This window comes from Tyto alba, unplaced genomic scaffold, assembly GCF_018691265.1.
Source record: "Tyto alba isolate M040663 unplaced genomic scaffold, T.alba_DEE_v4.0 Super-Scaffold_18, whole genome shotgun sequence".
Taxonomy (NCBI): Eukaryota; Metazoa; Chordata; class Aves; order Strigiformes; family Tytonidae; genus Tyto; species Tyto alba.
Window position 1 is genome coordinate 12,736,616 of NW_024881280.1, and position 19,116 is coordinate 12,755,731.

The 19,116-nt window shown below is 39.4% G+C and overlaps 2 protein-coding genes across 6 annotated transcripts in view; both read right to left on the minus strand.

Moving 5' to 3' along the window:
* Window positions 1-19,116, minus strand: part of TMEM229B (transmembrane protein 229B) — a 323,642-nt gene that overhangs the window by 193,339 nt on the left and 111,187 nt on the right. The gene's annotated exons all lie outside the window — the stretch shown is intronic.
* ZFYVE26 (zinc finger FYVE-type containing 26) overlaps window positions 1-19,116 on the minus strand; it is a 51,282-nt gene that overhangs the window by 27,170 nt on the left and 4,996 nt on the right. For 3 of the 5 annotated variants that reach the window (XM_042790948.1, XM_042790947.1, XM_042790950.1), the window contains 16 exons: window positions 17,928-18,480; window positions 16,484-16,614; window positions 15,474-15,638; window positions 14,293-14,381; window positions 13,823-13,983; window positions 10,460-10,642; window positions 9,212-9,868; window positions 7,723-7,812; window positions 7,004-7,072; window positions 6,221-6,372; window positions 4,692-4,890; window positions 4,104-4,367; window positions 3,803-3,922; window positions 3,357-3,521; window positions 2,162-2,389; window positions 654-759 (listed from right to left, as the gene is read on the minus strand). In XM_042790948.1, coding sequence (XP_042646882.1) covers window positions 654-759; window positions 2,162-2,389; window positions 3,357-3,521; window positions 3,803-3,922; window positions 4,104-4,367; window positions 4,692-4,890; window positions 6,221-6,372; window positions 7,004-7,072; window positions 7,723-7,812; window positions 9,212-9,868; window positions 10,460-10,642; window positions 13,823-13,983; window positions 14,293-14,381; window positions 15,474-15,638; window positions 16,484-16,614; window positions 17,928-18,480 — 3,332 coding nt within the window. Of the gene's footprint in view, window positions 1-653; window positions 760-2,161; window positions 2,390-3,356; window positions 3,522-3,802; window positions 3,923-4,103; window positions 4,368-4,691; window positions 4,891-6,220; window positions 6,373-7,003; window positions 7,073-7,722; window positions 7,813-9,211; window positions 9,869-10,459; window positions 10,643-13,822; window positions 13,984-14,292; window positions 14,382-15,473; window positions 15,639-16,483; window positions 16,615-17,274; window positions 17,374-17,927; window positions 18,481-19,116 lie in introns of those variants that run through there. The other 2 variants (XM_042790949.1, XM_042790951.1) reach the window with 2 other exon arrangements.

Here is a 19,116-nt window from a genome sequence, read left to right on the forward strand (position 1 = left end):
GAGAAGGCTACATACGCTATTGTTTACGCAATATGAAAAAAATGTACACAGCATGGCATCGATAACTCAAAGCTTACACTGCCATTCCTCTAAAGAAAAGGAACTTACTCCTCAAACACTGACTTTTACCTAAATGCAACGTACTAAAACAGTTCACCATTAGTGCTCATCTTTTTAAGAGCTACTTTGTCAAATCAGACACTTTCTGTGTCAGCCTAATTTAGTAATTTGCAATGGAAGGACCTTAGATTATCCAGTTTACCTACTGACCAGGGCAAGAACGATGCCCAGCTGTATTCATAAGCCCTACTGAGCTATTTTATTACACTGCTAAGCTCGAAGTCCACTCCTCTGAACTGTCATACATTCAGTTAAAAAAAATGCACACAAATGCACTCTCTCTTCACAAAAGACAGTAATTGTTAAAAAAAGAGAGCCAGAAGTTTCTCAAAAATCTTCAGGTTGGTAGAGAAGCCACTGACTAAGCTCCTCCCTGTGCACCAATCCTTGCAGCATTAAGTGATCAGCTGGTGTGACACAGAAGGCTGTACTGCCTGTGCTAAGTAGCCAGAGGAGAATTTAATCCTGGCTGAGGTCCAAAGTCACAAACACCAAAATAACCTAGAGAAGTATATAACTTGAAAAGCACCAACCTCTCAGGATGAACCTGTCTCTCAAACACAAGTTGGGAGAGCAGCTGAGATGGACTCTGTTGCAACAAGATGAAAGGGTTCCCCACTTTCACTTCTGCAGATGTATCTTTAAAAAAAAAATCAGAACATTTTTATAATACAAACACTGAATACACCAAGTCTTATTTCAGGAACACAAATTTTAAGAGCCTGAGTCTGAAAACTGACTAAATCCACAGAGGTCCACATTCACATTAGTGTGGTAAAATCTAGAGTAAGTTGCAAGGCATTTGTGATTATGATATGCTTCACAAACTTGGCACCACTGGCTCATAGTTCACTGGACCTATTACTAAAACCAGTGGAGTGGAGAGTTTGGCCTTTAAGCAAGATCTACATTCAAACAGCTTAGCAACTCTACTTCAAAACTTTCACCAAAACATGTATTTGTAGTGAGAGACAGAAAATGTGAAGTTTTAGTTTCTGAGGAGTCTCTGGATGTAGTTTAGGGAATCCGTGCTCTATTCAAGTCAAAGTGAGCAAAAGCAGAGGGAACTCGCAGACGTACAGCTACTTTTACAAAAGAAGTGAAACCTTGGCTAATATTGCTGAAAAGCCTTTGTATCCACTACTGAGTTATGTCGAGTAACTGTTGAGAATCTCATCAGTTTATCTTTTATCTTTCAGTACAATAAAACTTCCCCAAAACTCACTCAGCCCTTCAATATTGTGCATTTTTGGCTGTGGTAGTTAGTCAATGAGGACTGAATCGTGTTCATACAGAAGTTACAGTTGGTCTGGTAGTGACCAGAGCCGAGTCAGCACATATGAAGAGAGATCTTTCCCCTTTTTTTCTTATCCTCATGGGAAGGTATTCTCTGAAATCAGTATTGTGGTATTTTACATTAGTGCAGCTCAATTAGTGTCAACTTTAAAAAACAGACAAGTGTTTTTTTCTCCTAGCACAGTGAACTGTTCTGTTCTTCTGACAGCTTTATGTGCTGATGATGCATTTCTTTTCATGGATCACCACTATCTGCTGATTCTATTAAAAAATTCTGCCTAGCTACCTCTGCATTGCTTTCTGCACACTCTCTTCTTATCCCTGTGGAACAGCAGGGCACTGGTTGTCTCTAAGGGAGCTCAAAAGTGCACAGCATGCTGATCCACTGGATCTAAAAATCACTCTCACCTAGTGAACATGTAGTGATCAGAATTTTTGGAGGTAAGGGGTTGTTTGTTTTGTCTAAACAAAGTGCCAAATCTGGGTCAGTAGTTAACATTTCTGTTCTTGTTTTCCTACTGCCATCAGCTATTTTTATCTTAGCTGTGGGTGGCCTAAGTGTTAAGAAATAAAATTTTAAAAGCAGTGCAATAATCAGTTGAAATCAAAAGATCCAGGTATGCACAGGTAGTTGGCACATTTGGCAAGGAACCATTTTTTTGCACAATTACCTTCCAGAATCAGGTCAGACTACACAGTCTGATATATTCACCTAGGCTCAGACTTTCCAGCAGAAACCCCTTACCTAGGTCTGCATTCAGGCTTCGTAACACAACGGCAGCCAGTGTAGCGATGTAGTCAAAGAAGGCCTTCATGAAGTTTGTCTGCGTGTTGCTCTCTGCCATGGATTGGACATGCTGGTCAAGAGTTCTCAGCAGGAGCTGTGTTTGACTCCAAACCAGGTGCTTCTCCAGCTCCATAGGTTTGAGAGAGGCCTGTTCCACCAAGGTGCCAAGCAGGTTCCCTTTAGAGTCTGGTTAAGAGAACAGACATACATCCAAAAGTCAAGTATTAAATGCCAAAAAGGAAGGTGGGAAGGGGAGGGGTCGGGGGAGGAAAAGAGAGAAAAAGAACAGAGAGAAATGCTTTAGCCTAATTTCCCCCCTGCAATTACAGATCTCAGTCTGGGAATTACAATTTTATTGAAAACAAGAGAGATTTTCACATCAGACTAAATCAATGGTTCATATAAACTGGAAACCATCCCTCTGACAAGTTTGAAATATATTAAGGCAGGCCTAAAATATATCTAGTCATTAACACGTAAGCTTATACTAAAACACAAGTGTTGACCAGTCCTTGTGCTCCATGACATTTCACCTTTAGAGCTCTCCTAAATTTGTTTATTAAACATACAAATATCTTGTAAAATACTCAAAACACTTATATGCCATTTCTAAATTTGGTGAATGGAGAAAAAAAAAAACACACAAAAACACACCAGTGCTATGTAATGAAAAGAGCTCTGAGAAAAAGCAACTGTGGAAGACTTATTCAGAAAAGGATGAGATGTTTTATCATAGCCCTATGAAAATTGGAAGGTATTATTATGCTACAATAGTTTTATAAGTTTATCTCTTTTTTGTTAAAAAAAGAAGTACCAGTGAGGATACACCTAATTATCTGCAAGATGTCAGATTAAAATACACTTAAACAATTTCCTGTTAGGACTGAAGAAAACCAGGACAAATAACAACCTCAATTGTACTCATCAATGTTTTCCTTTCTTCTCTGGCAAATTCACAATTTTAGCTCTGAAAACAAATGCTCAGAAGGTAAAGAATTCAGGTAAATTTTACACTCTGCATTTATCATTTTTTTTAATATATATTTATGCATATTTCAAAGAGCATTACTACTAGATTTACAGTTGTCTGGACAGGCCAAACAAAAAAATTTAGATCCATTTGTTAGTTTTTACAACCACAAAAATAACTCACCCACAGAACGCTCAGCATGTGTCAGTGCTTTTAGGATTTGATCCAGATTTTGTGATAAAGCAATTTCATTAGTAATACTTTCTTCAGTCAAGGCAGGGTAGCAAGCTTGCAGAAGATCTACAATACTGCGTCGAAAATGATTCCCTAATTTCTCATCTGAGACCTCTAGAAAGAAGGAGAAAGAAAGAGCAACTACAATAAAGACAGAAATATTTCTGCCCAGAAGGCCCATAGAACCAAAATTGTATTGTAATACAACTAGCTTGCCAAAGTCTTAAGTATTCAAAGTGCTTCAGTTTATTCACAATTGAGTTTGGGTATTTCCCCCTCCTGCTTTTTGTTTTAAATACTAAGCTAAAAAAATGGAAAGTTCAAATTTCTATTGCAACAAAAGGCAAGAACTTAAGAACGTTTCACCAGAAAACATTATCAGCAAAGCATACTACCTGGCTTGGATTGCCCTTGTGATGTGCAGGAATAGTTGAGAATTTTACTTATTTGCTGGAGAACTGCTGGAAAACCCTTCACACCTTCAGAGTGCAGTAAAACAAAGTCGGGTCGGTGGCCTGGAAAATTCATTGTGCAAAGGGAGACAAAATAAAAGTTAGGAGTGGAAAAAGGAGAAACTAATGTGAAAGTACAAAATGAGATTTAATGAAGACTCAGGTGTTATCACAAATAACAGCACAGAGAGACATCCTTCTGCTCCCCGGCCCATGTTGATAAACACAAAAATCAAAAGCCTACCCCGAGTTTCAAGGCTGCTGTACAGTCTTCTTTCTGCTGTTTCCAAAAGCTGTTTACATGTCTTCCAAAGATGGCACTGAGTACAAGCTAGGTCAAATGCTGCCATCGCTGAAGGACTGAGGTCCTCGAGGACTTCCCACAGAGGATCAGTATGCTCCAGCTGGATGTTGCTGATCCAGAAGTTTTCTTGGAGAGTAGGGGCAAGACTTCCAGAAGTTGCAAGCAATTTATCAGTAACATCAGAGATGGTATAAAATACCATACCTACATGTGTCAGGAAAACACACAATCACTAATTGAACAGCATGTTTATCTCTGATCCTGTCATGGAAAATTATTCTCTAATCCTGTAGGAAAATAATTCAATAGGTGGCCTGTTTCATAGACCAATTACTGCAGAATGGATAAAACTAATTGGGCATCAACAGCAAATCTCAGCATTCTTAGTCTCCTTTGAGGTCAAAGAATCACCACTTACGCTTTTGAACAATTGTTTCACTCATTACGACAGTATTCAAATTGCCTTCTCCCGTTTTCTACTTCTCCCTCAGCATTTATGAGAAGAACTCAAAAAAACCCAGTCCTTACCAGCTGCTGCTGCATTCCCAATAGCTTGCAGTGTTGAACGGCCACTGCCAGATTTCCTGATGCCTCCAGTACCATCTGATGCTTGATTCTCAATATTGTTCTCCACTTTCGCCATTTCTCGTACCGCCTCTTGGTAGCGCTCCATGAAAACCAATTCACCATAGCAAGGTGAAGTATTCAGATTAAACATCAAAGCCACCTTTCAAAAATAACAACAGATGTAATTATGGAGCATATCAAAGGAAGTTTTCAAAGGCCAAAGAGCTTTGGGGGTATTTAGAGAAGATGAAGGACTCAAATAAAACAGATACTTTAACTGAAAAATGTCCCTGCAGTCAGAGCAGGCTGAAATGGTAGGGGTTCTTCTGGAGACCTTTAAGTACCTAAAACCCAGGACCTTAGAGACGTTTTTCAACTATTTGTTATAAAACTCAGCTATTATTTGCTGCAAGGCTAGAGTTGAATTAATTTTTGTAAACTGCACCTTTCAGAATGACTTCATGATTTCAATACACTATGCAACGAGTGAAATATGTCAACTTGGGCCTCCAAAGTAAACTATTTTAAACATATTCTTATTCAGCAAGTAATACATCCTAGAAATTTAAATGCAGAGTAGATAAGCACAGCTGTGCATGTTCCTATTATCAAGCCAACAACAGAACACAAAACAAGCTTAAACTCTTTATCAGCGATATTGAAATTCAAAGTAACAAAAGCAAAACAAAATGTTTCTTTTGGCTCTGAAAGGAGGGAAAAGATGAAGTGGCATGCTTGATGTCAAACACAACTAACGAGTTGAGCAGTAACCTTCTGCTAATGCAATGCTTAAATGCTAGTAACTGCTCCGATATCACTATCTGAAACTCAGCCAGGTCACTGGTTTTGCAGAGGATCCAATCACTGATGCACCTCACGATGCTTTTTCAGAGCACCAGTCCAAAAACCACAGAGAAAGGTAGGCACAGCTGTGAGGGAGCAAAGAACTACAAATGTGCAGACCATCGATTTCAAATCTTCCTGGCTGTTCTTGATACCATGAGTTTAGCCTCAAGACATATCTCCTTCAAATAAATCTAATCACCACGTTTGCTCCACTCTGGGTAAGGAAAACAACTGCATGCTCTTGCCGAGCTTACAAGTGGCACAACATCACGGTTTTGATTCACTGACTAAAGTAAGCAGTTCAGATGCTGCTTTCGCAGGAGGCTTCACATGAGCTCTTTGTGTTCTTCATTCAATTGAAACACTAAGCTTGGCCAGCTCTCATCAAACATTTTTACCCAGGTTTAGAGAAAGTATTTTAATGTAACAAGTTAAAAAGCACCCAGCATCCTTGGGATGTTGGTGTGATATGTCTTTATTCCTTTCACTTGCTTCTACCTCTGAAGTGACCCTTTCACTTGAAACACAGACGCTTCAGGCCTGTGCTTGCTAATGCAGAAGAAGCAGGAATTTCATCGGCTATCACAACCACAAACATCAATACCAAATTAGATTTTTAATTGCACAAAATACATGCAACTCACCTGATGGGCTTCTACAAAGTTTCCTCTCAAAACACAAGAAACTAACAGAGATTCTGGTGGGGAAAGCATCATAGGAATGAGGGGGTTTTGCTGATGCGGTCTCACCCTGCTTTCCAAATCACTTGAGACAGACATATTACTGGTACTTCCCTCTGCAAGACAACAGAATTAATCAGTATATTATTATGCAAAAAAACATTTCACCAGATAACTGACCACTATCAGATAACATTGCTTCACATATCCAACACAGAATTGTAGGAGCAGAGTTGAAAGGAAGTTTTAGGGTAGAGGTCAACAAAAACATCTTGTTAAAATTTTTCATAATATTTCAGTATTTGGTCAGAATTTTCAATTTGGATTTCATCCAAATGTAACACTGTTTAGCAGCTACATAATGTGGATGCAATGCTAGGGCACTGCTTCAATATGGATAAAGGGAGAAGCCTTAAGTATTGGACCTATTAAATCAATTTAGTATGCCTAAGTATGTTTTAGGTTACATGACTACCAGTCTATTAGCTTTTTTTGATGGTTTGCACATCACTACATTGCACACTGTTTCCTGCAAGCCAAAAATATCAAGAAAAATCTAATTTTCTTATTCCAGAAGAGATGTATAGTATTCTAATTAGAAAAAAGTCAGCCAAAAATGGGAGCTCTGAGAAGTGAAAAGTTCTAATTCTGTCCTGCATAGAGCAGTAATTCACATTAAGTAGTCAAACAAATATTTCATCATGCACACTGACAAGACAAAGAAATACTTCTTTTGTGGCTTAATACCTGAGGTACTGGTGCTTAGCTCGCTACTTGTACTTTCTAATGATGGACTGGAAGTTCCCTCTTTCCCATCTAAAATGGAAACAAATCAAAACCAGCACATTAAATGCACTTTTTCTAGACAAGGTAATTAAAACAAACAGCAAGTAACAGATCAGGCAATCACAAGAGATCTTCAAGAGTATCTTGCAAATGATCCATCACTGATGTCTACAGTGAACTGATGATTTGAAGAAGATGCTAGGCAAGAGACTGTGATGGGGCAGTCTATCAGTGACTTGTATCAGATACTTCAAAGCTGCTTATTTTGGAACATCCCACTTCAAAACTAGATGTACCCTTTAAATGCTAAATAGAAAAAGGGTGAGGAACCCAACTTTCTCCTAAAGGCTGCCAATTTAAGCCACAAATTCTTGAAAATTCACATTCTAGATAGTATCGTGTTAGGAATGAAAATATACCAAACAGCCATTGGATATATTGGAGAAAGGAAATAATTGGTACTGTAGTTGCAAAGTTTTCCCCTGCCCCAAATCAGACTATGTATGAAACAGGTTATTTTCTTACCTGAATTTAAAATTAATTCATAAAATAATTTCTAAAGGAAATAAATCTAGTTCTCTATTCCTAGTCCATTAAAATCTAATTGCATTCAGCTATGAGCTTTGCAAAATTACACACATTTCAGAGATGTCTTCCCCAAGAGATTTTTTTCAACCCACCTGTCTTGTACCTTTGAGATCTACTTCGTTTCTTAAAGCTGGAGCACCTGATTGAAGAGCAGTATCTCCTGGAAGCTGCAAGCTGATGTTCTGTGAAACATTTAAGCCAAAACATTACCAAAGAGCTGGACAGGCCATAAACAGTTATTTGTCTACCTTAAAGAATTTATCAGCACATCTATGTAGGTAGAGCTATGATGGCAAATTTCCAAAGGAAACACAGTTGATCTCAGCTAAGAGCTCTTCTGCAGTAAAATTTAAACCAGCACCTTGAAGTAATTTTGATGCAATTCAACTAGTACCATGCTTTTCACATCCATGTCCAACGTTGCTTGGAATGTACTATACCTTCTATACAGCCCTGATGAGTACTAAGGGTCTTTTCCAACATAAATGATTCTATGATTCTAACTATACAGAAAAATAGGTATAGTCCAAGTACATAAGCAGCTAGAAACAAGGTGAAAATATTAAGAATTGAAATAGTAAAAGAAAGAGTTCAATTTGTCATTAAGGTTTTGCTGAAACAACTAGGTTGTTCAGTAATGCAGGATAGTATGAACCCCGATTCAGTCAACAATTCTGGAAGTGAGCAAGTAATGCGGGTGCCAGCCTCGAGACAGAAAATCCAAAAGATATGTAATGTCCAGAAAAGCCAGCCAACTCCTCTGGAAGACATTTCCCAAACAGCTGTCATCATTGTCAGAAGTCAGGACTCAAAAGTACAGAATCCCACAGAAAGCTGCTCCCTGTCCAAGAGAAACACTGAGGACTGTCTACTCAAACACAAGTCCCATCACATCCCTACCTTTATAGAGGGAGACTTGAGAAACAGTTGAACACAAGTTTAAAAACCTGGAACATTAAGGTCCATACTGCCCAGTCTTTCTTGGGGCGTGGACTTCGCATAGTGAGATACACCATAAGCCACATTATGATACAAGCAGAAATCTGATAGAAGCAGGGCTAAGCAGTTATAGGATTCGGAGAAAGGTGGGAAATAGGTTCCTGAGTGTGTTGTTCTAGCTACTTCTGAGGAATGGTCTGCATCCCAGAATAATCCAACTTCCTCCGATACATGTTCCTAACATGTTTCCAGACTAGGCTAAATCAACACTCTGCCCACGAATGAGAGGAGTCTACCTGACTTGCACTGGATCACACACCATCACGTCCCTTACTATCACTGCCTTGTCAACAGAACTTGTGACAAAAGGACAGGAGAAAGACAGGCAAACTGAAGCAGTGAGTACACAAAAGAGAAGGAAAAAAGAAAAATAAACCCCGAACTTTCTGATTAGAATAAAGATCACTGCCATTAGAGAATGGTGCAAGAAGCATGAGCTCTCCAATTATGTCACTCTCATAATATCTGCCAATACATGGTCCCTCAGTAAGATGCTCAGGGAATTCAGTCTTGAGACCACTGCCTGGACAGCTGTAACAGAACAGTGTTGATACATCAGAAAGTGCCAAATACAAAGCCTACCTGCATTTCTGTTACTCATCACCACTTTGTATCGCCAGTGAGCTTCAGAAAGGTATTTGGAAAACTGTAACACACGACTTCCAAAGGCATCTCTGCTTGTAGAAAGATTCAAGCACTCAACAAGCTCCAGCTCTTCACGAAGCACATTACTGGAGTCCCATGGGAGAGAACTCTGAATTTCTTCCAGATGGTTGAGAAGCAACGTGAGGAAGGCTTCCATGGCCACATCATCCACTAAAAATCCAGTAATACCACTGGTAAAGTGTTTCAGATCTAGGTAGCTCAGCCTAGAGGTTTCATAGCTTTTGCCACCTAACTCTGAGCCATGAAGATCTTGGGTATCTGTGTGAACTGTCTGAGCAGCAGCCAGCAGATGCCTCTCAAATTTCTTTTCAGCCTCTATTAGGTGCTGTGGACTTTCCGAGGTGGAAGACCGCCGACTGACACTGCCTTCTACATTCACAATAGTACTCCTTTTGTCAAGATCCTCATCCTCTGCATAATCCTCAGGTAGAAGAGACTCAGTATGGAGATCACTGTAGGAAACAAAAAGCAAGGAGAAGATGTTCTCCAAAACCTCCAGGCGCAGAGGAGCAGGAATACTCCTTAAGAACTGCTGACACTTCACAAGGTACTGAGGAAATACTGAAGAGCAATCTGCATAATTAAAAACAAAAATAAAGAACATTTACAATGTTTTCTAGGAGTTCCGTCCTCCAACCTTTGCCCTTTATGAATATCCTAGAAGAAGGAACTGTCCCAGTGGCTCAGAGCTGATCATTCCCCTACAAATCAAGTAAATATACTTCCAACGTTTTACATTTAAAAAGGTACTGTGCCTCCGCCCTCTCAGTAACGCTAATTATCACTTTGTGCAGTGATGTGCAAACTCAGATTACACCCATTTAAGCCATTAAGTCAGTTTTAGCTCTGGGAAATCATAAGCCCTTACAAAAGCATCCCTGCCACTACCATGCTATATCTAATATCACCTTCTTTTTGCACTCTATTTTTAATACAATTACCTTAAACATTTTAGAACCATGCAGGTAGCTTATTCATATCTATTACTACTAAAGGTAACAACACCTCAAAGAAATTATACTTGTTTTCAAAGCATTCATAGCCCACTGATTAAAAACATCATATATACATAGGGTACAATATTATCCCAATACGAAGTGATAACTCAGAGCTCAGCAAATGGAAAAGCACAAGCTACTGAACCCAAAAAAGGAGGCAAATCACCTGCTGGTTCTCCAAAGGTTGTGTCTTCAGGGGTGCCACCAAGAAGGCTGCGTACACAATCTCTGCACTTGGAAGGCTCATGTGAATTCACACAGAGAGCATAGATAGCATACTTCATGGCAGAAAATGCTCGAAAGAGTGCCAGATTGCGTTGGTGACTCAGGGCGTTAGGGAGTGTTGCTGCTGTGGAGGGAAATAAGGGTGATGAGGGGGTACAAGGTAGACAAGAAAACAAGTCAATTTTCTCCTGCAGTTCCCACACAGCAATATTTATTCAGTCATTCTTCCCTAGTGTCACTCCATCCCAGCTTTGCTCTATCTCATTGTTAGTTTACAACATTTGGGAAAACAAACAAACCAGCCAACCAAACCAAAACACCAAAAATCAAAACAACCCTAGAACAGATAGGCACAGAAAAGTGAGGTCCGGATTCCCTTCTGAAAAGGAAAGTTTTTGTGAACTTCTGCTACAGGACCTGGCTACAGCACAGGTGATCAAAATCTGCTCATGGCAAGTCTCATTAGAGGTATGTGGATAAGCTACATTGATGCATTTACAACACAGGGACAGACCCTGTCTTGGTCCAGCATCTCAGAATTTTGTGTTCTACTACACAGCAGGTAAGTGGGGAGATAGTGTAAACTGGCTATGACCATAGTGAGACTAGTGTACCACCAGCTCTACAGATTTGTATTAACAAAGAGATATCATGGTTGATTCTATCCACCACGGCTGGCCATATAGATCATACACAATCTGCAATTGATTAAAGTACAGTCCCACAGTTTCCTTCACACATTTATGATAAAGGCAACTTATCTACGTACTACACCCACTCCTTCCCCCTTCTGCCTTTTTTTTTTTGAGGACAGGTGTCACATGCCAGAGACACGATCCCTTCTTACTACACAGAGCATCAGTGCTGAAAATTATGTAAAAGTCGCATCATCATCCCCTTCACCCAGGAACACAATATAGGCTAGACGAAGCAAAATAAAAAAAAACACAAAACCCCAGAGTTAAATCAGTGCTTGAATCCACTATTCTATGTTCTCATACAAGGGGTAGATTGTCCCTCTGACTATGAGCACTCAAGGGAAGTATTAGCCAAGTTTTTTTTTTTTTTTAACAAAGCACTTGATGTACTGATAACGTCCCCATCCAAACTCTGGGACTGAATAGCATTACCTAGAAAGTGTTTCAGCACTGTCCTCCACAAGGTTTGAGTCTGATTTCAGAAAAAAGCACGAGCAGCCAAGACAAACGCCCTGAGAGCACAGACAGTTTGAAATCAATTATTCCCTACCACTGCAATTCTAAACAGTAATAATGGTGGAAACCATAATGCAGACAGCAGACAGAACTGAGGAAACATCCAAGTATATATCCTTTGCAGAATCCACATGGCCACAGAAATGCTGTAATTCACTAGCAGCTCTACACTAATATGTGGCACCTGAAAAGCTCTTAATACCACTCTATTAAGAGGACTTCAGGCAGGTGAAGGCAGAGATCTGATAAACAGAGTCCTCTGAAAAAGTAAAATAGCTATCTGGAGACACTACAACATACACACCAGTAAACAAATGCAAGTTTAATACACTTTTGCCTCCCATGTGGAAAGACTTGGATGCAGTGAGACTGTGTCAGTATCTGTGTCTAAACCAACACTTTTCCTTGTACCAATACAGAATCATTACCCTTTCACAATAAGCACTTGTTTTTCCTATGCCAGAAATTTTAACACCTTATTCTTGAATTCTGTAACTCATGAGGAAATTTCTGCCCATCATTTCTTTTGTTAGTGTGACTGATCAAAGCTAGTCTTACACACTGATCTGAAGGGTGCCTGAACAAAACTGTTAACCAGTACCATGACCTCAGTTTCACTACTGCAGCTGACAGATGTGTGTCAGAAAGAAGGGTAAGAAAGGGAAGTATGTGGGATGAGGCCTATTAACAATACCAAGTCAAACAAATCAAAACTTCATGACTCATCTCCTCCCTTTAAATTTAAATAACCTATTTTGAAAGAGATTTTATTAAACTGTGTTTATAGAATTTATTAATTATTCCACTAACTAGTTCTGTAAATTAAAATGATCTGAAAAAAGAAGAGAAACCACAGCTAGAGTTGTTTTGTCATGCAGCTCGAATGAGATATAATGGGACTCCCTCTTCCTGTTTTTGAAAGATTTTGACAGAATTTAAGCAGAAAATAATTAAAATTTAAGAACTGATAAAAAAAAAAAAAAACAAACAAACCATCAGCAACAACAAAACAATTAATTTCAGAAAGCAGGATACTGAAACCAGAGATTGAAAGAGAGTCTCAATCCTTATGTCTTTCAAGACTATTCAAGACAACTGTCACAATTTTAACAACAAAACCTGTAAAAATATGATTGGAAACAAACATCTTAACAATACAACACTGGAAGAAGAAAAAACTGCTAACCACTAGACAACCTGGAAAATCTGTGCAAGATGCATCACAGAGAACTCTCCATGCAACTCAGGTTGAAATTACACATGTACAAATTCCCATCCATAGAAGTAGTAAGGCCCCCCAAAATGCAGCTTCTTAGGTCCTACTACATGCAGGAAGACTGAGCTTCTGTTTCATTATGAAGAGGCCCGATCAGAAAGCAGCATTAAAATAGCAGCAGCTGAACCTGGACATAGGCTGCAATCAAAATAGTGTACAAGGAGAGTCACTTCTAAGTGAACGAACGTGTTTAGTAACCTCACGTACTTTAGGCACCGAATTGGAACATGGGAAGATAAGAGAAGTGAGGCAAGAGGGATGTAAACACTGCTGGTAAGGTATGCCTTACTGATTTTAATATTAAAGTTGATTTCGTAAGACTTAGTATTAGAAGGAAAAAAATAATAAATTTGTATCTGTCAAAAATGAAGATGTTATAGTATGAGATATCATCAATTTCATCTGGATTTGCCCTTTGATTTTATATTTAAGTGCACAGGTGGCTGAAATCCAAACCACACGCTTACTTTGCAAGCTAAAGATATTATACATTATGTAAGTTACAATGAGTAGCACATATTATGAGCATGTGCAAAGTCTTGTTACCATTCTGAAAAAGCTCTTTCAGAGATCTGTCCTTCTGAGATCAAAGAGATCTCACAACTCCTCCTTGGAAGACAATTTACTTCCCAAAAGGATTCTAAAATAATTTCCACAGGCTCCCTAGTTTTTTTCTGCAAAACAGCTGATAAGTGGTATCTTCCTTATTTACAGAAGTAGGTCAAAAGAACAGTTTCTTCCTGGAAGAAATACCAAGCAGCACACACTCGATGGATCAGGGGGTTTCTGTGTTCTTAGGACCCTACACATTTACCCTGCATCTGTTGGTCTCTAGCAGGAACTTTTTGAAGCAGCTCAATAACATCATCTTCATTCAGTGCCAGAAGATTAGTGAGATGATGAAGGGAGTACATTGCAGTGTGGCCATCTAGACTGTGCAAGTGTTGCAAAAGAACCTTCCTTGGGATAGCAATACTGCAAAAGAGAACAAAGAGGTGACACAAACAGATTTAGGTCTCTCAACCATGTTTAAAGACTCCACTCTAATTCTGATTCATCTCCCACTCTAATTCTGATTCAACCAAACTACTGCAGTTAAAAAAGAAAAACAAATAGCATAACCAATACCCATGAGGCAATTTCAAAAGCTTGTGATATACACTCACTAGGAGATTATTAGCCAAGATTTACAGAAAAGAACACAATTTCTATTTACATACATAAATTAACTAATAGGCAGATTTGGCAAGACAGTTTGGAAAAGCATCCTTTTGATCATTTTACCTGTTTTGCTGTATGCACCATTCAAGAACTTCCACCTGAGCCCACAGACCATCACAGAAATCTTTCAGTACTGAATCATTGCACAGATCCTAAATGGAAAGGCAAATAAAAGAAACCCTTTACAACAAACCCTCTAGTCAGACAGCAGAACCAAGCCTGTGTCACATACAGGCTGTTCATAAGACTTCTTTATCCAGATGGTAACTCTAAATTACAGAAAATTGCCAGTTTTATTACAAAGCCAACAAGGAAGGGCTATTCTGAAGGAGCATCAAAATCAGTCAGCCTCCACTCACACCTACAGATCATGGAAAGGTGGCTACATCCCTTTTCAAGGTTAGCTTTCAAAATGCAAATTAATATTTCTTATTAACAGTCTAAGAAACTAACCTCGAGAACCAATCATATACTAGAACAATGATATACTGGGTAGCAGACAGTTATTCTCCTTTTCCATGTGCTTTTCTACTAGAGATGCCTACCTGCTAAAACCAGATCTAAGCCTTTCACTTTGCAGAGGCTACTGAATAGACCTTCAGTCTATGACCTGTAGATGGTAACCCCCTTAAGGCAATACCAGCCTAGACGTGCCCCTGTGATCCAGCAGCGCAAGGCTCCCCATCTCCCCATCTGTCATCCAAGCCACTTGCCTGCAGGTAGGTATCATCTGAACTGCAACTACACCCTTAAAGATGAAGGCTCTCCCCAAACAAGGTGGATCTTTAGCTCTTGCCATTTACCATTTCATTTTGAGAACGGGTACGGGAAATTTCCAAGCTACCCTGTTGCTGAACTCAGGTTAGCTGTGACCAGAGTTAGTCACTATCCAGGGATGACTCACTGGACAAAATGGCACCAATCAAATGTCCCCCAGCTCTTTTCAAAACTAATCAACAAACCATGGCTGTCTTTCTCTTATGTTAACAGCAAAGACTTAAGAGCTTATGCAACAGAAACTTTCTCCTGGTCAACCATACTTCCTTCACAGCTGAGGAGTAAGAAAAAAGGCAAGTGTGCAATAATGTTACCTAGACACAACTATAACATCTTAGCTTTTGTAATTCCATTTGGAGAAATATTAACATTCTCACTGGAAACTGCCTGGTTTTATTCGTTCTTGCAAAAAAATGCATTATCTGGACTCAGACTGGGATATTGCCACTTGCCTTCTGCTGACTTACCTGAGTTTTGTGAAGAGTCCATAGCAATGCCTTTGCAGATTCCAAGCTTTGACAATGAGCCCATCCTAACAATACCAAGAGCCGGTTTAGGGGGTTGAATTCTCTCTTCAATAAGCTGTTCAGGCCTGAGTAGTCTTCTCTTTTCAGTAACGTTAATGCAGTCACCTAGAAAACAAAAGGAAGAAGTATTCCTCTTCCCAAAATGCAGAGTTGCATAACCTGCCAGGCATTATGGAATCAAGTAGCCATTTCAATAACAGCTTCACTAAAATACTGAAGTTCTGCATCTGGAACTTCCCTAAGCTTGTATATTAGGTTACTCTTCTATAAAACTGTCATGAGTAAAAAAATATCATTTTAAATGCTTACTACTGAGCTAACTCACACTCCCTCACTATGTTATCTTTATGTTCTTTCTATTGATTATGTTTCTGTCAAGAGTGTTACGTAAGAAACCTGAATGAACACATTATTTAGAAGTGTAAATATATTCAACCATAAAAACTGGCACTTTAAGAGTGATCACCTACCTGTATTCTGTTTCTTCTATCTAAGCAAATACATTCAAATCATTTAATTCATACCAGAGTATTTTCCACCAGATATTCAAACTCTTTAAAACATAATTTTTTCTCTGCAAACTAGTCTCACTGACCCAAGTCTACCAGCATCAGAAAAGCAAAGCAATGAGTTCAAGATCATTGGATAAATCAAGTGGCATATCCAACAAAATTACAAGCAGAACTCAGGACTTCTTAAATCCTGAAGATCTACTCTTCAGTCTGCATGCAGATGAGCTTTTTCAAAAATCTCACTAAATGTTTTGATTTCATTACACAGCTGAAAGTAGGGGAGTTATCGCCAGTTACCTTCTTGATCCTTTAAGTCATGACCCCTAGAAAACACTGTTTGAATACAAAATGCTTCTGTGCACCACCAAGATATGTTCAATACAGTGACTGACTTTAGCCACCATTGGGTTTCCCCTCCTAATGATTTTATGGCCATACCAGAATCTGTTCCAGAAAGTGCTTGCTGCTGCTCAAGCAGTAGAAATAGGCTGTCTTCCAAGACGGACCCTCTTTGGGATCTGAGAACAAACTCATCACAGTTCGCTCTGTATCCAGCTGCTCAGATGAACCTAAAAAACGTCATAAGATTACCTTCCAGTACAGAGGGGTACCTTTGAAAGAATCATAATTGTTGTTAATTTAAACTGAGAAACACTCAACATTGCCTCAAATACTAACCAGCTGTTACACTTTTAACAATTAAGACTCTCAGATATTGTTACTAGATAAGAAGAAAGCCAAGCAGAGAAATTTGACAGAAAATAAACAGATCAGATAGGAAACCAGCAAACTGTCTAGACAGCTGTTAACATAGCAAGAGCCTGTTTAGCACACAGGTTGTTTGCATTAGCACAGGTCACGCTGCCTTTCTTTCTCAACTCATACACATCTTATCTGCATGTTGCATGAACTCACTTGTGCTCTGAGACACTGCTGCTTTGCTGGGCCTTAGCAAAGACTTGTCCAGCACAGGAACTTCTCAGATCTGTGCAAAGCAAGAATTGAACTACACCCAGTGAGAGTGAAGGTATCCATACCTCCATTTCTCTTCCCTCACACAGAAGCATTAACTGTAGCTATTATCAGAATTGCCACACCACACCTGCCACGCTTCCCTTCAGCCATCCCTACATGTGAAGGGAGAAAATACCCCACTGACTTACACCTCAGTGTACAGAGGCAAGAAAAAGAGGGTAGGCATTGTAGCTTTTCCCTCCCTGCACACTCACCTGCCACTTTCCTGCCAAGAGCATCAGCACCACTTGCCATTCAGCTTCAGCTGAGATCCTCAACTACATGTACTAGTCATAGGGAGCTAGAGAGAAGCTGTGAAGTTATAGCTGGTACAAAAACAATAGTTGAGCTCTGGCAAGCAAGCAGGTAATCAAACTGTATCTTCTTTCCAGCTGGAATATTGGCCCACTCCACATCATCTTCCACTTCTAAAAGTTTTCTTTTCCAGTATTAAGGATTTGAACATTTTGGGATTACCGAGGTAGTTGAACTGTTACTGGCCTGAAATGGAACTTCCTCCAACACAGATGACTCCAAACTAGAGCTGAACCAATAAACACTTAATATACAGTTACAAGCAAGATCTTCAGCAGAAGAAATGCTGAGCAAGTTAAAATATAGGACAATGGGTGATAAAGGAAGTGCTGACAAAGAAGGTAGCACAGACTGCAGAAATGTAGGGGCAGCCCTGGGGCTCCTATGCCAATTCTTTGCTTTAAGTCATTTTAGCATCATCCATTGCAAGACTCCATGACTTGTTAAGGCACCTTAGCAAGAACACTGCCCAACTTCTTGACAACTTGCGTGTTTAATGCCTGAATGGCTTTGTTAAACAAGAAATTAAAACAAAGCAAAAAGCAAAACAAACCTTTTCGTATTGATTTTGACACCAGAAATTTTTCTCTTGTTCTTTCTATGAGAACACTGCTATACAGGCTTAACAGGCCGTGGGTCTGTTTCCTCAGCATACAGTTTAGTAGCTTCTCCTCCCTCAGGGGGCTTCCCTCAGCCCAGCATACATCCAAGAGCTCCCTGAATAGATGCCGTACTTCATCTGCCTGATGCTCCACTTCAAAAGTCACTATACTAAGAGCAGCATAAATTGTATCTATTAGTTCTCTTTGATCTAGTTCTGCTGAAGTCTCAGAACTGCAGTGAAGCCTCTGAAGAGATTTCAAGGAGTCACGAAGAAATTCAACAAAGATGTTTTGTAGAGAGCAATATCGCTGGAGTGAGGAGCTGGATGTGCCTTGTTCCTCCTGGAAGAACTCCAGCAGGGCTTTTGCCCTCTGGGGAGCCCGCAGCAAAAGCTTCCGGAGAGCTGAAACAACGTCCAAACTGAATCTGTGAGAACAGTCATCTCTTCTTTTCCTGTCTGTGATGTGCTTGTTCTGGGTGCACTCAAATGCTTCAAACAGTTCCTGGTAGGAAAAGAATAGAAGAGTTAAGCCTTTCAGACTCCAATAAAAATATTAAATAAATTATTTTAAAAAAATAGGAGAAACTTGAAAGCAAGAAGATAAATCAATCTGGAAACATCATTATTTCCTAGGAAATCCATTACTAATGGTTCACCTTATTCATTCTTCTAGGAAGGATATTGGACGTGGCTGAATACGTAAGAAAATATAAAGAATCCTGTAACAAACAACTACACTAGATGGGCCATGTGCTCATAAGCAAGTTACCTTAGTTCACAGGCAGCTCCTGCGGGATGGTTGAAGCACTAACATATTCTACCTTAGCAATATATTGATGTGACTATACCTCCACAAGTCAGTAAGAACATGATGATTAGTGTTCAGTCTTTTTTTTTTAATCCTACTTTTCCAGATTCATACCATCCATCTACCAGCCGCATCATCCTCATCAACACTAGTATTTCAAACTTGGTTGAAACTAACCAAGAGATTCAAAAGCTAATGTCACAGACTTCTTTCTTAAGCAACAATAATTTTTCTTGTTAACAGAAGCAAACCTACAATTCCAGAACTAGAAAGGGGAAAACAAACGAACAAAAAAAAAATCCCAATTAGCTCTCCCAATAAGGGATGGGA